The 21092-nt window shown below is 61.6% G+C and overlaps 1 protein-coding gene across 1 annotated transcript; it reads right to left on the bottom strand.

Annotated features, from left to right (window-relative positions):
- Positions 1–1071: 1071 nt before the first annotated feature.
- LOC102459025 (calcineurin B homologous protein 2-like) lies at positions 1072–7032 on the bottom strand. The gene is made up of 7 exons (XM_075915336.1): positions 6853–7032; positions 5037–5109; positions 3835–3915; positions 2863–2987; positions 2364–2425; positions 2037–2159; positions 1072–1628 (listed from the first exon to the last, which is right to left on the bottom strand). The coding sequence occupies exons 1-7, from the start codon at positions 6917–6919 to the stop codon at positions 1575–1577; spliced, it is 585 nt and encodes a 194-aa protein (XP_075771451.1). The 5' UTR covers positions 6920–7032; the 3' UTR covers positions 1072–1574.
- Between the last annotated feature and the right edge of the window lie 14060 nt (positions 7033–21092).

Genomic DNA, 21092 nt, shown 5'->3' with positions numbered 1-21092 from the left:
TGAAGTTAATCGACTATTCAATTAACCGATATTTAACATCCCTACTTGGCATCTCAGTCATGGGTCAAGACTCCATTGCACCAGGTGCTGAGCATTTTGATGGCTATCAGGTGTATTACGGTAGCACCTGGGAGCCCCAACCATGGAGTGGGCCGGCATTGTGCCAGGCGCTGTACATTTGTATTGCTGCTAGGTGTATGGCAGTAGTGCCTAGGCACCCTGCCTGGAGTAGAACCCCACTGGGGCAGGCCAGGTACAAACAGCTGTGGGCTGTAATCTCAGCTGGACCATGGGCAAGTCATGGCCTCTCCGTGCCTCAGTTTCCCCACCCATGGAATGGGGAAAATGATACCAAGCCCCTTGGCTCTACTAGGGCTGGTTGTGGGAAGGCCTGAGCTCGGCGTGGAGATGAGCAGGTGGCTGGATGTTTTATCGGGGCAGAGAGCTCAGATGGATGGGCACCCGCTGGAGCTGGGAACAAGCAGTCACAGGGAAATCCACGCCCACCAGGGAAGGGGCAAGACTCCAGCCCTTGAAAACATCCCGTCTGCCTTCACCCCCCTACTGCCATCGCTGTGGGACCAGCCATTTCCCCAGCCCCCCACTCTGCTTCGTGGCCCCCCGGGCAGGTGACAGCTCGGCAGGACGGGCGCTCACGGCGTACAGGGGATACCAGCCAAGTGCCCCACTCACTGCTGGTGGCCTCAGCAGAGTCAGCGCCACGTTCCAAGGTTTCCTAGCAGGTGCCAGTGGTGGGTGAAGCGACCTTTGGGTCAGGGACCCTCGTGCTCCTGGGGGCATGGGAGGGGCCTTTCTGTGTGGGAGTACGGGAGACTCCAACCCACCGGATCAGTCGAGGGCCTCAACCGCTTAGCCCCCCTGCGCCCCAGAACCTCAGGAGTAAATGGAGCCCGAGCCCCTTACCTGGAGGTGGGGGACCCCCCGAGAGCTAGAACTGACTGGCTCTGGGGAGCTCTGGGGCTGGCCACACTGCCCCAGGGACTCACAGGGTAGGGCAAAGCAGGCAGCCTTGGGCTGGCACAAGCTCCAGGTGGAAATTCACGGCCAGGGCCGAGGTTTTCCAGTTACTTTATTGCTTAGCCGACCGGCAGAGTGAATCCAAGCAAACCCAGTCCCGACAGCGGGAGACTTTGGGCCCAGTTCCCAGGCACGCTGAGCCCCCAGTGCGCATCCCTGGCTGCGGTGCGTAAGGGCCCTGCCTCCCGGCACAGGGGTCAATGGGGGGCGCGCTCCCCCGGCCCGAGAGGGGTAGAGTGTGAGGTAGAGCAGCCCCGAGGCTGCTCTAATTGGCCATTGGCCAGCCTCCCAGCAGGCTCTTTGTCAGCACTGAAATCCGATTGGCTGCAGCCCTTCTTCAACCCGATCCAGCCCAGACAAGGGGCAGAGGTGAAATCGGATTGGACGCGGCTCTTCTCCATCCGGAACTCTGCCGAGGCAAGGAGGTGGAGCTGAAGTACGATTGGATAGGACGAGAAGGCGGGGCTGAAAGCTGATTGGTTGCTGCCCCCTCCGGTGCAGAGTGGCCGGCAGGGGGAAGATCGGAGCCGGACGGGTCATTTCAGCATCCGGAGGCTCATTCTCTGCTCGATGTTCAGCTTCTCCACGGACTGCGGGGAGACGAGGGTGTCGGACACGCGGACAGGCCTGGGCCAAAACGCTCTGCCACCCAGGACCACCACCGAGGGCCCTGGGGGGCTGGCTACATGGTTAAGGCTCAGAGCTGGGACTCAATTCCCCGTGCCTCGGTTTCCCTTCCTGTACAACTGGGATAATGGTCCTTCCATGGTCTCACTAGACCGTGAGCTCTTTGTGTCTCACTATGTGTGTGCATCCATGTAGCACCCATCACGATGGGGCCCTGATTGGTTGTAGCCCCAAGGGCTACTGTAATGCACCTAATAATCCATCCTTCACCCTCCCCACCCTTCCAATATGCCTCACCCCTCCCCTCTAGATGATCAACCCCCCCGCTAACCCTCCCCAGTCTACACCCTGCTCCCCTGACCCCACCAGACCGTGGCAAACTCCTCGAAGGAGATGGCGCCGTCACCGTCCTGGTCGGCCTCCTGGATGGTGCGGTCGGCAATGCACGCCAGCTGCTCGTCTGTCACCTGGATGCCGACCATCAGCCGCAGCACCTGGAGGGGAGGAGTCAGTGATGGCCCCGCCCCTTCCCAGGCTGCCCCTGAGGGAGGGGAGGAGAGAGTCCGTCTCCCGGGGCCCTTGGGAGGAGGCGGGGGCAGCACCAGCCTCACACGTCCCCCTTGCACACTTGCTCTCCAGCCTCGTGTACATGCTCCCCCCAGCCCCGCACGCTCCCCAGCCCCTCGCACACACAGTACCTGCAGCATCTCGGCCCGGGAGATCTTCCCATCACTATCTTGGTCATAGAGCTGAAAAGCAACTGTACGACCAGGATTGGTGTCAGCGCTGGGATCAGAGCAGGGAAATGAACCTGCCACCAGCCCCAGCCTCCTCCTGCAGCCCCTTACAGCCTGCATGTTCCCATGTCCCCCCTACATATGTTGCCTGGATCCGTCTGTCTCCACCCCAAGCATTCCCCCACGTGCCCACCGCAGCATCCCTCCACATGTCTCTGCATTCCTCCAGGTCGGTTAGCTCCTTGGGTGCCCCCACCACACTGCCCCCCGCACTTCTCCACACCCAACACCCTGCTCACATGCCCTTCCCTCACCCCACATGAGCTCTGGCCAGCTGCCAGGGGTGCCTTCCCCTCCCCATTATGCCACATCTGGCGCCTCGTCCCCTTGTCACCAAGGGGCCCCGGTCACTTGCCTCAGCAGTGGGGTCGGGGATCCCCCTGCCTGCCCTGTTACTCACACTGCAGCTTGCTGAGTCGGCTGTTCATGGGCTCCGGGTAACCAGTCTCCTTGGACTTTCCTTCCTCCACGGGCCGGAAACGGGCCAGCACCCGCATGAAGGCTCGGAAATCGGTGAACTCCTCCCTGCAGCGGGAGACGCCACTAATAACTGATGGTAGGTGCAGCCGAGCACAGCTGGGAACGCAGGGCCCAGCGCTGAGCTGCTGCTGCCTTTGGGCAGGGCGCGGGGGGTTAATTATCCAGGGAGAAGCAGCCGCCTCTCAGGTGGGGCGTGGGGATTATTTATACTGGGAACCCTTGTCTGGTGATGAGATGCGACTGCCTCTGGGGTGGGGCACTAGGCTTGTGCACACATGGACCCCTTGTCTGGTGCTGAGATGCAACTGCCTCTGGGGTGGGGCACTAGGCTTGTGCACACATGGACCCCTTGTGTGGTGCTGAGATGCGACTGCCTCTGGGGTGGGGCACTAGGCTTGTGCACACATGGAGCCCTTGTCTGGTGCTGAGATGCAATTGCCTCTGGGGTGGGGCACTAGGCTTGTGCACACATGGAGCCCTTGTCTGGTGCTGAGATGCGACTGCCTCTGGGGTGGGGCACTAGGCTTGTGCACACATGGAGCCCTTGTCTGGTGCTGAGATGCAACTGCCTCTGGGGTGGGGCACTAGGCTTGTGCACACGGAGCCCTTGCCTGGTGCTGAGATGCAGCAGCCTCTGGGGTGGGGCACAAGGCCTGGTACAGGGGGATCCCTACAGCAAAAAGCAAAGGACTGTGCACTCAGCGCTGCGGAGTTCTGCTCTGCCCAGTCCCTGCACCATCCAGGCTCTGCCGGGTTCCCTGCCGTGCTCCGGGGCCTGTGAACGCCGGCGCCCCCCAGTGGCGCGTGACACGCCCTGCAGCCTGCATCCTCTCCCTGCCCCCGCCGTTGCTTGGTCTGGGGGGGGGGGGTGATGCTCGTGGCGCCGACTCACCCCTCCCTGAAGAAGGCGTTGATGATCCGGTCCCCCAGGGGGTTCACCGCCAGCGCCCCGATCCCCTGCAGGTCGTATTTGCTGTAGGGAGACAGGGCAAAGGTCGTGGCACGCCCCAGCTGACACTCGTAAGGGGCCCAAGACTGGTGGACGCTGCCTCTGGGGTGGGGCACGGTAGCTCTACCAGGATCCTGCACCTGATGCTGGGATGCAGCCAGCTCTGGGGAGCAGCATCCTTCCAGTGTTGAGATGCAGCCCCCTCGGGCGTGAGGCCAGGTGGTGGCAAATCCTGGGATCCCTCTCCCAGTGGGGAGACGCAGTCATCCCGGGAGCAGGGGCACGGCAGCCGTCCCATAGGAGGGACACCAGGGTCTGAGGGTTGTTCGTTGACTCCAGCTGGGCTGCGATAAGGGGCAGGGCCGGGTGCTCCAGGGTCCCGCTGGGTGCAGCCTGTGGGCGCCGTGGGGCCCGGCGGGCGCCATGGCTGAGCACCGCTGGGCACTCGTGCCAAGGTTCACACACCTGCGGAGAGCAGCCGCACCCGGCGCCTTTTCCCTTTCATGGCCGGGGAGACAGCCCCAGACCAGCGAGGCGGGTCCTTAGTGACCCGAGGCCATGGGGATGGGCCCCCGACCCTGGGCACCCGCAACTCACTCCTGGCATTACTCCAGGTTGGCACCAGGGTCTGGCCTGTCGCCTGCAGCTCCCCAGCGCATCCCTCCTGCAGGTCCCTGGGAGTAGAGAGCCAGGCCCCTAGAGAGCCACTGGGCCCAAGCCCCCTTCTTGAGGGGCTCAAACAGGGGAATGGGGGGACAGGAGGCAGCAAGAAGAGATTGAGCTCTGCTGGGGGGCAGCAGCTCAAGGAGAGGTGAGGGGTTCTATTCCAGGCTCTGACCTTGGGCCCCACCCCGTGCCTCAGTTTCCCTGCCCACCCTTTTGTCTGTCTCCTTGGATCAGGGGTTTCTCTCCGGCTGTGGCTGATCTCGGCTGCACTTCAGCCGCCACCCCCCCTCCCTGCCCCCGCTAATCACTTCTCCTGGCTCTCCAGACCTGACCCTGTGTCTGGTGGGGGCCAGTCTGTTCCACCAGGCCCATCAGAGACGTAGCCCGGCGCCCCACCCACCCAGGGCCTAGGTGCTGCCCAAATGATCGAATGTCAAAGCAGCCACAAAGGCCGGGACGGCCGACGCCTGCTCCCCTACCTGAGGGAGCCTTTCTGCGCCTTGTCCAGCGCCTGGAAGCGGGCGTAGAGGCGGGTGACGCTGGCCTGCGAAACTGGACACGAGAGCGAGAGCTGTAGCCGGGAGCGCCGATTCCCCCAGGTCTGGCAAGGGCCCCCGGGGCTGAACGTTTAGGGTATCGATGACTAAACCCCTCCCCCTTCCCCCCCTCTGGTTCACATTTAAGGAGATTTAAATCACAGCAGGGGATCCAGGGTTCCTAGTGCGAGGAAGAGCCGGCCCATTGAAAGCCCCTCCCCCGCTATATACAGGGTAGGGGCTTGGCTCGTTCACAGATGGGGAAACTGAGGCACGAGGCTGGGAAGTGATTCGCCCAAGGCGACACACCGCCCATCAGTGGCAGAGCACTCACGAGTCCTGACTCCCCCCTTGCTCTGACCACTAGACCCCAGTCTCCACCAGAGCTGGGACGAGAACCCAGGGGTCCCAATTCCCAGCTCTACCCAAGAGATCCCCTTCCCCTCCCTGATCCAGGGGTAGAACCCAGGAGTCCTGCTCTAACCATTAGACTCTTCTTCCAGAGTGGAAGACAGAGCCCAGGAGTTCTGGCTCCGCCCCCCTACAGCTGGGGGACCTATTAGCCCAGCCACAGGCACCTGTCACACTAGGCTCCTAGCGCGAGCGCTGCCCCTCAAGTCGGCTTTCACGCCCCACGAGCCGGGCTGGATTCGAACCCCAGCCTAGACCACCCAGAGCGGGAACCAGCCACACCCCAGGGCTGCTGCAGCGCCTGGCTGGGACACCTGTTCAAGGCTTCACCCCCCCCCCCCCGTACGTCGCAGGGCCCCGGAGGCGGCTCCTCCGTCCCGCTGTGGGGCCAGCTCCCACCCCTGGGCTCTGAGGGTTCTCCACCAGGGGCCTCCCTGGGTGTGTGGATCTGGCATTAGGTGCTTCTCCCAGCTGTCGTGGGGCAAACGGCCGGAGCACCCTGCGGGGTGGCGATTCCCTGCCCCCTAGGGACCAGGGACTGGATGGGCCTGAACAGTCTGGGGAGCGAACCTGTCTGCTTGGTCAGCCCCTCCTCTCCACCCACCAACAGAGCACCCAGGCCACGGTCCCCAGGGGCCAGGCCAGGCGGGGGAAACTGAGGCCCCTTTTTTTTTTACTGGGTGACTTGCTGTGGGGCTGCACAGCTGGCCAATAGCAGAGCCACGCAGGAGCCCTGGCTGACTCCACAATCGCTGTTGGGATCACAAAACCCCACCCTTTCTGCAGCCAGAGTCCTGGCTCCCAGCCTCCCTGCGCTAGCCGACTCCCCCCAGCCCTGCCTCCCCCGTTTGGGGGGAACCCAGGAGTCCTGGCGCCCACCCTCCCTGCGCGAGGCCACTCCCCCCAGCCCTGCCTCCCCCCAGTTTGGGGGGAACCCAGGAGTCCTGGCGCCCACCCTCCCTGTGCAAGGCCACTCCCCCCAGCCCTGCCTCCCTCCCCCAAGTTTGGGGGGAACCCAGGAGTCCTGGCGCCCACCCTCCCTGTGCGAGGCCACTCCCCCCAGCCCTCCCTCCCTCCCCCCAGTTTGGGGGGAACCCAGGAGTCTGGGCTCCCTGTGCTTTGGCAGCACCACACACACAATTTCTTCTCCCCTTCAAACAGAGGCCACCGCATGCAGGGCAGGTCCTTGGGGCCAGTGCTACCAGGCCGCCCAGCCCTGTCCAGCGCAGGGGCCCTGCCCCACCTGGCCTGCAGCCTCGGGGCACCAGGGCAACCGCCACCCCCTTTGTTCCTGCCTTTGCCAACTTTAGGGTTGCCCGACCCCCTCCCCACCCCGCAGGTCCCTTACAGCCCGTCTCCTGCATGATCTGCTCCAGATTGGGGATCGCGGATGGGTGGGAGCTCTGAGAGCCCATCTCTCATGCCGTCAGGCCTCGCCGGGATCCCCCCACTGAGCGAGGGCAGGGACCAGCCAACTTTCCCTGGATCCAACTTTTCCTGGCAGCCCACATGGGAGCTGGAGTGACTGGTGGGACAGCCAATCAACCCCTGGCAAAGGAGGGCCTTGGACTAGCTGGGCTGGTTCCTTTAAGGTGGATTTTCCTTCTCTCCGCCCAGGCAATCATAGGGAAACAGGGAAGTGGCTCCTTTGTTTGTTTTTAAAGTGTCCAGGTTGGGGGGGGGGTGGGGAGCTGAGCATTTCCCACGCCAAGGCCTTTCCACACCGGCTGATTGTCCGCACTGGGGCAGGGCGTGACTGTTTATACTGGGCCCTCCGGCCTAGCCCTGAAGTGCAGCCACCTCTGGGTTAGGGCACGACGGCTGTTTACACGGGGATCCCTCACCCAGGGTGAGATGCGCCCACCTCTGGGGCAGGGCACAGCAGCAACGCATTATAAAGGGATCACATCACACAGGGCTGAAATGAAGCCACCGCTGGAGTGAAACAGGGTGGCTTTTTATACATTCCTGGCCTGGCTCCTTGGCCTCACGTGGAAATGTAGATGCCCCTAGGGCAGGGCAGGGCGGTTGTTTGTACAGAGATCTTCACCCTGAGCTGAGCTGCAGCTGTCTCTGGGGTGCGGCACAGCTGCTGTTTGACAGCCAAGCTCCCATGCTGAGTCACATTTTATGGCAGGTGAAGGGTGATAAGGAAGCAGAATCCAAGAAAAAGCAGGAATTTAAGGAGGGCCAGATCAATATTGATACAACGGCAGGAAGCGGTGGAGCCTCAGTTTCCCTTTTCTTACTGCAGTCCCTCCCCCCAGCTCTGTCCCCACCCCCGCCCCAGGTGCCCAGCCCGAGGGTCGGGTCACCCCCCAAAATCACCACCAAGGCACTCAGAGCGGCCGTCCCAGCCATCTGCCACCAGAGGGTGCTGCCGGATTGCAGGAGTCACGTGGATTTAGGGGAGGCTCAGGTGTCTGGTGTCTGACCCCCAGCTGGCCCTGGCCTGACCCAGACAGTCCCCATCTCAGGATCTAGGGCCCAGCTCTGGGGCCTGAGCCCACAGTCACTGCCTCCTCCAGCCCACGGAGGGGGAGAGGCCCCATAACCCATTCCCTGCCCCCCATCGCGTCAGCCGCCAGCCTGCCGTGTGGGGCTAGAGCAGCACTGGCACCCCTGGCCGGGGGGAGCCCTGGATCCCATTCCTGACCCTCTGGAGCCAGCCCCTCGCCTTCTGTGGGGCCAGACCGGATCCAGTATCTCCTAGAGGGGAAGGGCCCGTGTCTCACTCCTCTGGCCCCCCCAGTTTCTGCGACATGCTGACACCAAGGCTCCAGAGGGGAAGCCGGGCACAGACATGCCCAAGGGCATCAGCAGGACGCAGGCGGGAGACACAGAGCCCCTTCCACCCAGCTCGGCCTTGGGCCCACTCCCATCGCCCTGGCGGGCCCACCCCCATCGCCCTGGCAGGCCCACCCCCATCGCCCTGGCCAGCGGGTCAGGCAGGGAAGCAGGATGAGTCTCCGTGGGCAATAGGGAGACCCCCCCCCACTCCCAGGGGTGCAGAGAGCCAGGCAGGGTGTCCAGCTCTGCAAGGGGGGGTGCTCAAAAGGACCCCTTACAGTCCAGGATACAGAACCCTGGGAGCCCACTGACCCGCCCCTTTAAACTAAGACCAAGACCTCCCCTCCCCCCACCTCGCCTCTCCAGGAGATGCCCCTTTGCACCTGCTTTTAATAGCCCCATCAGCTGATTAACTTTGCTGGGGGTGGGGCGGGAGGGTGTCTTAAAGGCACAGGCGCTCATTTGCTCACCCGGGAGGGGGCTGAGGGGTGAGGCCAGGGATGAAGGGGTTTCTCTGGCTCCGCAAAGCCAAGCTCAGAGGGTGCCGGTTGGGGGGAGGGGATGGCAGGAGTGGGGGAGGGCGGAAGCAGGGGACCTGCAGAGAGGCTGGGACGCGGCTGGTTGGTCGATGGGTGGCGGACGGGCCATGCATGCGACGAGCTGGGCAGGTCTCAGCTGCCCCTGCACACGGCCAGTTGTCACCACTGGCCTGGACGGGCAGTGACCCCCCCCCTAAGAGAACTGACTGTGGGCCATGGAGACCCAATGCCCCCCTCCCCCTCCTTCTCCCCCTGCTTCCTAAGGTGGCTGTGGGGCAGGGGTATTGGGAGGGTTGAGCTTCCCAGCCCAGAGTCCTGACTCTCAGCTCCACTCCCGCTCTAACCACTAGATCCCACTCTCCTGCTCCAGACCTGGAGACAGAATCCAGGAGCCATCCCTGCTCTAACCACTAGACTCCCCGCCCCCCAGGGACCCTAGCACTGTTCTATGTCCGTATGTCTGTCCCCATCCCGGAGGGATGCTGGGCGCCTGGACAGGTTGCTACGCGGAGCCAGGGGGAAGCAGACGCAGAACAGAACAGGGAGCTCTTGCAAGCCCCTTGCGCCCTGAGCGATGGCTGGCCAGCAGGGGGCGGAGCTGAGCCATTGGGGGGGTTGCAAGATTGGGGTGGCGGGTCCCCCGCAGCCATGCCCACTTTGGGGACACCCAAGGGATCCCCCTCTACAGACACAGCAAGCTAGTCACTTTCCCCAGTGTGAAACTGCACGACAGGAGGGTCATAAAAACCCCCAATCTGCATCCAGCAGCTAACGTCCTGCTACTCCCAGGCCCCGGCCCTGGCTCTGCTGCCCGGGGCTGGGGCAGCCCAGCAGCCAAGTGCCCCCTGGGATGCCAGCTCCTTGGGCAGGGAATCTATAGCAGAGCCTGGCAACCCGACCCTAGGCTCCAGGTCGGGGATGGGGGGGCTGAAGACAACCCGACCCTCTGGGGGGTCTGCCCACCTCCTCCTCTTGCCTGGTGGTGCTGGCCACGCCGACCCCCGGGGCATGAGGTGGCCGGTGACGGACTGGCGGCCCAGGAAACCCGCCCCACCAAGTCTAGGTGGTAATGTCAGGACTGGCACAAGGGCAGGTGGGAAAATGTCACTGTTAGGGGTGAGTAGCGTGGCCTAGTGGGTAGGAACAGGCGTCGGGTCTGAGGTCAGAGCTGAAACCAGAGAGCAGGGGTCAGGTCTCTGGCCAGGGCACAAGACGGGAACAGCCCCTGAGCCCGAAGCCAGGGCCGTGGCAACAACAGGCCAGGTGGTGCCGACAGCTTCCTGCAGCCGTGGGGTGGGGCTGCCTTTTGGGCCTGGGCCCTGCCGCTCGGGGCCCCCGGGTGTAGCGGGCTGCTCCCAGCTGTCCGGGCGGGTGGGGTGGGTTCTAGTCCTCCAGACCCGGCTGCATTGGGCCCGAGACTGACCAGCTGCTCATGCGCATGACTCAGGCATGCAAAGGGGGCCCAAACGGCCCCTCAGTCCTGGCAGGGGCTGAGAAGCGCCAGGCTGAGAGCACGTGGTCCCTGTGCCGGTCAGCGCAGGCAGCTGCGTTCAGTAGCAGGGCCCCACTGGGCCCAAGGGCAGAGTTAAGGTCGTGGGGAGGGTGTTTACTATGGCTCTGTGTGTCCAGGCTGCAAGGGCCTGAGTGATCCTACGCCCCTGTAATTCCACCTTTACAATGTCCCTTTTGCTATTTAATACTCGTCCTCCCCTGCCTCTTCTCACCGGGCATCACAGCGAATGGCTGCCCGTAGCCAGCTCTGCCCACGTGCTGCCCCGTCGACTTGCAGAGCCCCGGCGAGGGCAGTGGTAGGCAGCAAGGGGGCGCCCATCTCTCCCCACGGGCCGGTGTTGCTCCCGCCTGCATCCTGTTTTGCTCAGCAGCCGGGCGGCCAGGAAGTTTACGCGTCTCGGTGCCTCGAGCGGCTTGTTTTGGTCCCTCACACCTGGCGCGGTGCCCGGGGCGGACTCCCTCCCCCCTGCCCATAACCCCCACTCACGGCAGCAGAACTCAGCCACTTCCTCCTCCGAGGCCGGACACTGCCGGCTCTCACGTAGTGCTGTGTGGGGTCTAGGACACACAGTGGAATAGTGCTGAGGCCAAGCAGCAGAGAGGTGTGTTGAACACACACACTCGCTCTCCTCCTCCAGACCCGGGACTAGAACCTAGGAGTCCTGAGCCCCCGTGGCTCTAACCACTAGACTCCCCGCCCCCCAAGCTGGATTGGAACCCAGGCGTCCTGCCTCGGCCCCCGCCCCTCAGAGCACAGCTGTCCCCAAGTGAGGCCCGGTCCCCCTCCCTCCCGCCGTGACCCTGTGCGGAGCTGACCCTGGGCCCGCTGGGGGGAAGCGGCCTAGCCGTGTGTTGACAGCTGCTGGCTGTAAAGCGCTGCCCAGGGGGCCAAAACTCTGTGCCCCTCACAGCTGCTGCTTCCCCACGGCTTCCCCATTAACACTGGCTTGTTTGGGGTCAGGGAGGTGAGGACACTTGGCTCCCGGGGGGTAGGAAACCTAAACAAGAGGCTCGGGGCAATCAAGCTACACGGCGCTTCAAGGAAGGGACCAGGGGAATTTGGGCATCACCAGCCCCAGCCCCAGCGCTGGGCAGAACACATCGGGCTCAGGCACGGCTCCTGCTCTAACCACTACCCCCTACTCCCCTCCCAAAGCTGGGAGCCCCAGCCTCCCCTGCTCTAACCACTACCACCTACTCCCCTCCCAAAGCTGGGAGCCCCAGCCTCCCCTGCTCTAACCACTAGCCCCATGCCCCCCCTTCACGAGGTGCACATAGTGCCCGGGTGTCCGCGCGTCTGCCCCCCCAGCCAGGAACGATTTCTACCCCCTCTGCCCCTAACCCATAGCTGCAAAGGCTACCTGGAGCTCAGGGACTTGCCCACGGCTGGGGTGGGGGAGACCCCAGCCCTGCAATCACCTGATGAACCAGCCCCCCATACCCGGCAGACTCACCCCACCCCCCGCCCCCCAGGTCAGAGGAACAGTCCTGTTCTCAGGCCATGGTTTCTCTGCATGCAGGATCCCAGCAGGTGAAGGCAGGACATGGGCAGGGGACTTGGGGAAGCACCTTGCTGGGCAGGTCAAGCCCCCCCCCCCCGTCCGTCTCCCTCCCTGCCCTTGACTCTGAGCCGGGTTAGGGTTGGTGGGTTATTCCATTTTAAAAAGCCTTAACCCCACCCCCGCTCCAACCATGGGACCCTTGTATGGCTGCCAGAGCTGCAGAGAGAACCCAGGAGTCCTGGCTCCCAGCCCCCTGCTCTAACCTCTAGTCCCCTCTCCAATCCCAGAGCTGCAGAGAGAACCCAGGAGTCCTGGCTCCCAGCCCCCTGCTCTAACCACTAGTCCCCTCTCCAATCCCAGAGCTGCAGAGAGAACCCAGGAGTCCTGGCTCCCAGCCCCCTGCTCTAACCTCTAGTCCCCTCTCCAATCCCAGAGCTGCAGAGAGAACCCAGGAGTCCTGGCTCCCAGCCCCCTGCTCTAACCTCTAGTCCCCTCTCCAATCCCAGAGCTGCAGAGAGAACCCAGGAGTCCTGGCTCCCAGCCCCCTGCTCTAACCTCTAGTCCCCTCTCCAATCCCAGAGCTGCAGAGAGAACCCAGGAGTCCTGGCTCCCAGCCCCCTGCTCTAACCACTAGTCCCCTCTCCAATCCCAGAGCTGCAGAGAGAACCCAGGAGTCCTGGCTCCCAGCCCCCTGCTCTAACCTCTAGTCCCCTCTCCAATCCCAGAGCTGCAGAGAGAACCCAGGAGTCCTGGCTCCCAGCCCCCTGCTCTAACCTCTAGTCCCCTCTCCAATCCCAGAGCTGCAGAGAGAACCCAGGAGTCCTGGCTCCCAGCCCCCTGCTCTAACCTCTAGTCCCCTCTCCAATCCCAGAGCTGCAGAGAGAACATAGGAGTCCTGGCTCCCAGCCCCCTGCTCTAACCACTAGTCCCCTCTCCTCTCCCAGAGCTGCAGAGAGAACATAGGAGTCCTGGCTCCCAGCCCCCTGCTCTAACCACTAGTCCCCTCTCCTCTCCCAGAGCTGCAGAGAGAACCCAGGAGTCCTGGCTCCCAGCCCCCTGCTCTAACCACTAGTCCCCTCTCCAATCCCAGAGCTGCAGAGAGAACATAGGAGTCCAGGCGCCCAACCCCTCCCCCGCTCTAACCACTAGTCCCCACTCCTCTCCCAGAGCTGCAGAGAGAACCCAGGAGTCCTGGCTCCCAGCCCCCTGCTCTAACCACTAGTCCCCTCTCCTCTCCCAGAGCTGCAGAGAGAACATAGGAGTCCAGGCGCCCAACCCCCCCGCTCTAACCACTAGTCCCCTCTCCTCTCCCAGAGCTGCAGAGAGAACCCAGGAGTCCTGGCTCCCAGCCCCCTGCTCTAACCACTAGTCCCCACCCCTCTCCCAGAGCTGCAGAGAGAACATAGGAGTCCAGGCACCCAGCTCCCCCCCCGCTCTAACCACTAGTCCCCACTCCTCTCCCAGAGCTGCAGAGAGAACATAGGAATCCAGGCACCCAGCCCCCTCCCCCTCCCGCTCTAACCACTAGTCCCCTCTCCTCTCCCAGAGCTGCAGAGAGAACCTGGGCGTCCTAGCTCCCAGCCCCCCCCCCCATGTGGCAGGTGTTCTGAGATGTGAGGGTCTCGCAGGCGGAAGGAAGCAGCGTCTCTCCCTTGCCCCGCGGCCCGGCTTCCCGAGCCTGCTGTGACACGTCTGTGGGGAGCCGGGGGCGCTTGCAAAGGGCCACGTAGCCGCTTCCCCCCGCGCTACGCGAGGTCAGCGTAGGGTGACCCCGGCCGGGGCCGCGAAGGGCCAGGTGGGGCAGGAGGGGTCCCAGACAGGACGCTGGGTTCAGAGCCAAAGGCCCCAGTCACGGCGCTGCCACGGTCCCCTCGGCGCCCCCGCACATTCTAGGTACCCCAGCGCCGGGAGCCAACTGCCCTGTCCCGGGCAGCGCCGGGGTCCGACCAGCCTGCGGCCCACGGGGATGAAGGAGGGTCACTCATAGCCCAGGCACTAGCCTTGGTTGCCCATCGCTGCCCCAGACCTACAGCTTAACACAGGGCTTCTCCCCTGGCAGTCCCCATTGCGCCAGTGAGGCACTAGGGGGCGCTGTGCTGCAGGGAGTTGAGGTGTCTGTAGGGGGCGCTCTCCCCTGGCACTCGGTGCTAGCCCCAGTGAGGCACTAGGGGGCGCTGTGCTGCAGGGAGTTGAGGTGTCTGTAGGGGGCGCTCTCCCCTGGCACTCGGTGCTAGCCCCAGTGAGGCGCTAGGGGGCGCTGTGCCACAGGGAGTGGGGTGGGGGTCAGTAGGGGGCGCTCTCCCCTGGCAGTCAGTGTGGCCCCAGTGCAGTGCTAAGGGTGGGGGGGACTTGGTGGGGGAGGGGATCGCCTGTTTCAGTCAGAGGGCCCCCCCCACTAAGAAGGGGTGAAAAGTTCATGCTGGTCTCCAACCCCCCCCATAACAAGTTGCAGGGGGTCTCAGCACCGTCCCCCCTTTGGCACGCAGGCCTCACTGGGGACTGAAGGGCCCTTTATTCCCCTCTGCCCCCAATCCCCAGCCAGGCGGGGGCAGCTCATGGAGGTGGGGAGCGTCCCTGAGCTGGAGCTCCAGGCACGGGGCGGGGGCACATGGGGGGCCAGTCTGGGCAAAAAGGCATTTGGTAGAGCTTGTACGAACGATGCCCCCCAGCGCCCGGCCACCCAGTGCCAGCAGCCCGGCTTCCCCGTGTCCCTCCCTCCGGCTTCCCCGTGTCCCTGTGTCCCTCCGGCTTCCCCGTGTGCCTCCCTCGGCTTCCCCGTGTCCCTCCAGCTTCCCCGTGTCCCTCTGGCTTCCCCGTGTCCCTCTGGCTTCCCCGTGTCCCTCCCTCCGGCTTCCCCGTGTCCCTGTGTCCCTCCGGCTTCCCCGTGTGCCTCCCTCGGCTTCCCCGTGTCCCTCCAGCTTCCCCGTGTCCCTCTGGCTTCCCCGTGTCCCTCCGGCTTCCCTGTGTCCCCGTGTCCCTCCAGCTTCCCCGTGTGCCTCCCTCGGCTTCCCCGTGTCCCTCCAGCTTCCCCGTGTCCCTCTGGCTTCCCCGTGTTCCTCTCTCTGGCTTCCCCGTGTCCCTCCCTCCGGCTTCCCCGTGTCCCTCCGGCTTCCCTATGTGCCTCCCTCGGCTTCCCCGTGTCCACCCAGCTTCCCTATGTGCCTCCCTCGGCTTCCCCGTGTCCACCCAGCTTCCCCATGTGCCTCCCTCGGCTTCCCCATGTCCACCCAGCTTCCCCGTGTCCCTCCGGCTTCCCCGTGTGCCTCCGGCTGTGCTGCTGTGCTCCCCCCACACCTCTGTCCCGCACACCCGACTTTGTGCACTCGTGTGAAGGTGAGAGTAACCCCCCCCCCCCCGCCCAGCTCCACTTTCCCACAGTCGGCCCCGAAAACAGGAAAGTGGCTGGGACCTTGGGGCGGGGCCAGGAGCAAACAGCCCCCCAGGGCAGAGGGAGCAGTCTGGGGCTGGCATCCGCCAGAGCCACGGGGGAGCCGCCCAAGGTTAAGGTTTTCCCAGGGCACGGTCAGCCCTTCCTCGGCAGAGGTGTCCGGGGAGTCTGGCAGGGAGCTCGGTGGCAGCCAGACTGGTGGGCTCTGGATCAGCCTGGCATCTCCAGGGGCTGAGGGGCAGCATCGCCCCCAGTGCCATGGGGTGTGACCCAGAGGGGAGGGGCTGGGAGTCACCTTGGCCCACCGCTCTGTGCCACACGACACCCTGCACTTGGCTGCCCTTGCTCAAGGCCTTGGTGCCCGGGGACAAGAGCCAGTGGAGCTGACAAAGGCTGAGCCCTGTGGTAAGGCCTGGAGGCTCAGGCCCGTCCCCCAGCAAAGCAGGGAGGTACACGGGGAAGCTGGAGGGACACAAGGAAGCCGGAGGGAGGCACACGGGGAAGCTGGAGGCACACGGGGAAGCCGGAGGGACACAGGGAAGCCGGAGGGAGGCACACGGGGAAGCCGGAGGGACACAGGGAAGCCGGAGGGAGGCACACGGGGAAGCCGGAGGGACACAGGGAAGCCGGAGGGAGGCACACGGGGAAGCCGGAGGGACACAGGGAAGCCGGAGGGAGGCACACGGGGAAGCCGGAGGCAACACACGTCCCAGGCCCTGGCTTTACGTGCACATTTAACACCAGTGGGAAAAAACCGACGCAGATGGAAACCTGCAGGATCTGCAACCCCCTGCATGGGCAATGGTGACAAAATGTCTCGTGGGCCACACACCGAGGCCCGATGGCCGCAGACTGTCCACCCACGTTGCTTGTGTGCTGAGCGCTTGGGCAGCCACGCAGACAAATACAGGTGCCACCCAGGTGATTGGCAGACCGCCCACAGCAGGCAGCAGGTGTCGCTACAGGTGGTGCACGTCCGCACATGCCTCGTTCACATAAAATTTATTCTGTACAAGGATGGGAAAAATACAGGGAACATTGCTGCCCACCACTTGTCCAGGGAGTAGCACTGACTGCAGGGCAAGTGTCCCCTCTTGAGCCCCCCACCATGCCTAGTCCCACACTGGGGCTGGACCGCACGCCCAGGAGTAACCCCAGAAATAGGGGCGTGTCCCAGCACTGAGCCTCCTGGAGCCCCAGACCTGCCTGAGCCTCCTCAAGGCGGCTGGTGGAGAAAGCCGGGAATGGGGACGGGAGGGCTTTGAAGTGGGGCCGGCAGAGCTTTGCCTTGGGCTTCTCACAATGTGCCGGCTGCAGTGTGGCTCTGAGCCAGCGTGAGCCTGACACGGACAATGGGCGGAAACCCATGAACCGGCTGCAAAACAGCAGAGCTACCCGGGCCTCTTTCAGCTTGTTTGTCTGCACAAATGGTCTGCAGAAAGGGGTAAACAGGGAGGTGGCAACGTTGGCAGATGATCCCCAACTGCTCAAGATTGTTACGTTCAAAACAGACGGTGAAGAACTTCCAAAAGATCCCCCAAAACTAGGAGAATCTCTAGACTGCGGGCTTCTTTCGGAAGAAGCTTTTCCGGAAGAGATCTTCGGAAAAATCGTCTTCCGAAAGAGGGTGTCCACTCTGCAAAAGTGCATCGAAAAAGCCATCTGCTTTTTTGATAGAGAGCGTCCACACTGAATGGATGCGCTTTCGTGATTACTATGGACGGAGTGGCCACCAGGGCACCTGTGCTTTTTCCTCTTTCCTCTTCTTCCGAAAGAACTCCCTCCTCCCAGTCCACACACGTCTTTTTCTGAAAGCGCTCTTTTGGAAAAAGCCTTCTTCCTCATAGAAAGAGGTTTACCAATGTTGGAAAACCCCTTAGTTTTTTTTTGTTTGGAAAGAATGTGATTGCAGTGTGGATGTAAGTGCAATTCTTTTGGAAAAACGGTCATCTTTCTGCAGTGTAGACGTACTGTAGGAGCCTGGGCAACAAATTGGCAGATGAATTCTAATGCTGATAAATGCAAAGCGAGGCACATTGGAAAACATAGTCCCAGCTTTATGTATAAAATGGTGGGGTCTAAATGAATTGTTCCCACCCGAAAGAGAGAACTTGGAGTCACTGTGGACAGTTCTCTGAAAACATCCACGCAATATGCAGCAGCTGCCAAAAAAAGCAAACAGAATGTTCGGAATCATTAAAAAAGGGATAGAGAATAAGACAGAGAATATCTTATTGCCTCTGTATAAATCCATGGGACACCCACAGCTTGAATACTGATATGGTCACCTCATCTCAAAAAAGATCTTGGCATTGGAAAAGGTTCAAAAAAAGGCAACAAAAATGATTGTGAGTTTGGAATGGCTGCCATATGAGGAGAGATTAATAAAATTGAGACTTTTCATCTTAGAAAAGAGGTGACTAAGGGGAATATGATATCTATAAAATCATGAGTAGTGTGGAGAAAGTGAATAAGAAAATGTTATTTATGTTTCCATAACATAAGAACTAGGGGCCACTAAATGAAATTAATAGGCAGCAGGTTTAAAAAAAACAAAAGGCAGTTTTTCTTCACACATCACACGGTCAACCTGTGGAACTCCTTGCCAGAGGATGTTGTGAAGAGCTGGATTTTAACGGGTTCAAAAAAGAGCTAGATAAATTCATGGAGGTTACGTCCATCAATGGCTATTAGCCTCTGTTTGTGAGAGGCTGGGAATGGGTAACAGGGGAGGGATCAGTTGATGACTGCCTGGTCTGTTCATTCCCTCTGGGGCACTCGGCACTGACCACTTTGGTCTTACCCAGTCTGGCCGTTCTTATGTTCTTATGCAGCTTCCCCTGGATGCTGGGGCTCTGCAGGTGGGGTTTCCAGGTGTCCGGTATTGTACCGGACAGTCCGGTATTTGTGCGCTCATGTGCAATGTCCGGTATTTTCTGATTTTTCCGGCTGCTCACCAGACGGAAGCCTGGCAGGGGCGGGGCGAGCGGCTGGGAGTCCCAGCTGGGAGGCGGAGCCGCGATTGCCGCAGGGAGCCCTCAGGTTGAGTGTGTGGGGGGGGGGAAGCCTCCTCCTCACTCGTGCATCGCCGGGAGCCTGCACGGGACAGGCAGCAAGTGCCCAGGTCAGTTCCGCTCCCCGCCGGCCAATTTGCTCACCCCCCCTCCTTCCCGGCTGGCCTGTTCTCCCCCACTTCCCCTCCTGATCTTCCCCAGCCAGGCCCCCTGCACCTTCTCCAGCTCTGCTTCCCGCTGGCCCGTTCCTCTTCCTGATCTCCCCAGCCAGCGCCGCTGCACCCCCCCGCCCCCGTCAGCTCCACTTCCTGCTTCCCCTTCCTCCTGGCCACCCCCGCAGCCCCCGACCCCTCCCTCCTCTGCTTCCTGCTGACAGCCCCCCCCCCCCGCCATTCTTCCTGTTGGCCCCCCCATCTCTCCCGGCCGGCCCCGTTGCCCCCCACCCCATTAGCTGTTTCCAGGCCCCCCCCCTTCCTGGCCAGCACTGCTCCCTTCCTGGCTGGTCCTCCCCTCCCCCCCATGAAGCGTGTCTGGGTTGTTGGGTTTTTTTAATGACTACCTGGTAACCCCTAGCAGTGATCCAGCTTCTTGGAGTCTTTTTTGCTCAACAACTTTGGTCCCCCCCCCCCCCTTTTTTCCTTCAACAAAATTTTTTCCTGGTGGGTTTTTTTTCGGGGGAAGGGGGGGTGTTCGGTATTTTTGTTTCAGCCACCTGGCAACCTTACCGGCAGGCGAGCCCTGCCCCACCCCTCACTTGGGATCAACCCCCAAACAAAACCACGTGGGCCCCTCTACCTCAAAACATCCCGCTGGGGCCTGTCCTCTAGCAAAAGGCAGTCGCATCGGCTGGTGACGGGTTGTGGTGACGTGTCCAGGCCCCCCTGGATCGCAGCCTCCTGGGGCGCCAAGGGTGGGCGGGCCGCTCGCTGGGCCTGAGCCCCTGCCATCCACGACGCTTGGGAGCTGGTGTATGATGCAGGGGAGGCTGCAGGTGTTACCTGCTCCGGGGCTGCCCTTCCCCCAGCGCTAAACCCACCCTTGGAGGGCCCCAGGACGCTGATGGTCGGAGAGGCAACTAGCCCTGCAGGGATGGGGCCAATCCCTGAATGAGGCACCGACGAGGGACGGAGACCGAAGCGCAAGGTCCCACCTCAGGGCTGTACCCACATGCACTCAGCAGGGCTACCAGTGCCTCGGTGAGCCCCATCTGCCCAGTCCCATCCAGTGCACAGCAGCTGGGCCCCAACTGGCCCATTTAGCAATCCCGCCACATCGTTCCCTCCGGCCCGGCGCCGACGTTTGGGAATCGGTGCCCACGTGCCCGTGTTCAGCAATGGCCGGGAGGCTGCCAGGAGCCGCAGGACACTGCGTGTTTCCCTGCCCTCAGTTACAGTGGGGGCAAACCCCACACGGAATCACGGCTCTGAGACCAGGGGCCCATCAACCCTGGTATCGGGTCTTCAAGAGCAGCCACTCCCAGCCGCTTCAAAGGACAGTGCAAGACAGCCCCCTTCCGTGGACAATGAAGAGATAATCTGTCCAGAGCGGAAGCGTCTTCCTGACCCCACTGTCTTTTGCCCCGAAGCATGAGCATATAGGTTGGCGTATTAACCCTCCCTAAAGTAGCTGCACAGGCCCACACCCCTCAGATCCCAGTCCCTGCTAAGCTCCCGGGATTGTCAATATCCATGGCAGTAAGTTCCACAGCCCCTTTGGTTGGTTATAAATCGGTGCCTTTCCATTTCACTGAAGAGACAACGCCTTCCCTGGGCCAGTCATGGTGTTCTGTGCCTTCATCATCATAATCCCTCACTCTGCACCAATAAACAGCAAAGCACTTTACAAAGAAGCCCAGGAGCATTATCCTCATTGTACAGAAGGGGAAACTGAGGCACAGCGTGGCAAAGACACTTGCCCAAGGTCACCAGGCAGGAGAGGCAGGAATAGAACCCAGGTGCTCCAAGTTCCGGTGCTGTCTCCACTTGGACACGCAGCCCCCATGTCCCCTCTTCCATATCTCCTTATTAACCAGTCCCAGTCTTTTCAATTTCTAGGGAGCTGGAAATTCTCTCAGTGTCAAAGAGCCTCCAAGAGGCTCTATAGATACATTCGTAGAGTCTCTCAAAGCCAAAAAGGACCATTGTGATCATTCAGTCTAGCTTCCTGCATAACCCCAGGCTGGAGATTTTCCTGATTTCAGCTCATATCATGTGGTCGAGCTACAGCATCTCTTTGCTAAATAGACATTGAATGTTGATGTACAGACACCAGCTGATGGAAAATCCATCTCCCTGTGTCAATTGATTAAAGGCTCAATCCTCCTTTCTGTTAACATTTGTGCTATTGTAACCCACACTCCACCTGGACGTGGCTGACTGTCTCGGAGACAATTTACAGAGAGATTAATGAGCTTGCTTTACACTCTTTGGGTAGTTCGAACTAGCGGGGTAGTGCAGACATACCCTTACCTAACAGGCTTTTGGCTCATGCTGTAAGGTACAGAGGTCCCGGGTTTGATTCTGCCCACAGATGGCTGGCGTCTGCTGGCATTGCGCTATACTACCAGTCTGAACTTGTCTTGCTTCAACTCCAGTGAATCTCATTCTGTCTCGGGTCTGCAAGATTAAAGTATCAAATCTCCCCTTGTTGGTGTTTGTAGAAGTATGATAAATCGGTGCCTCTCCATTTCACTGAAGAGACAACGCCTTCAGTTACTGGGCCATCTTACTGTGGCATAAATACCAGCAGAATCTACCCCTCAACCTCCCACCAGGGTTAAAGAAAATCAAAGTAAATGGGTCAGAAAAACAAAGCATCAAACTAATATTCTTTTCAATGAGCAA

Source organism: Pelodiscus sinensis, unplaced genomic scaffold, assembly GCF_049634645.1.
Source record: "Pelodiscus sinensis isolate JC-2024 unplaced genomic scaffold, ASM4963464v1 ctg34, whole genome shotgun sequence".
NCBI lineage: Eukaryota > Metazoa > Chordata > Testudines > Trionychidae > Pelodiscus > Pelodiscus sinensis.
The sequence above is the reverse complement of the archived record's forward strand: the minus strand, read 5'-3'. Positions and strand labels throughout refer to the sequence as shown.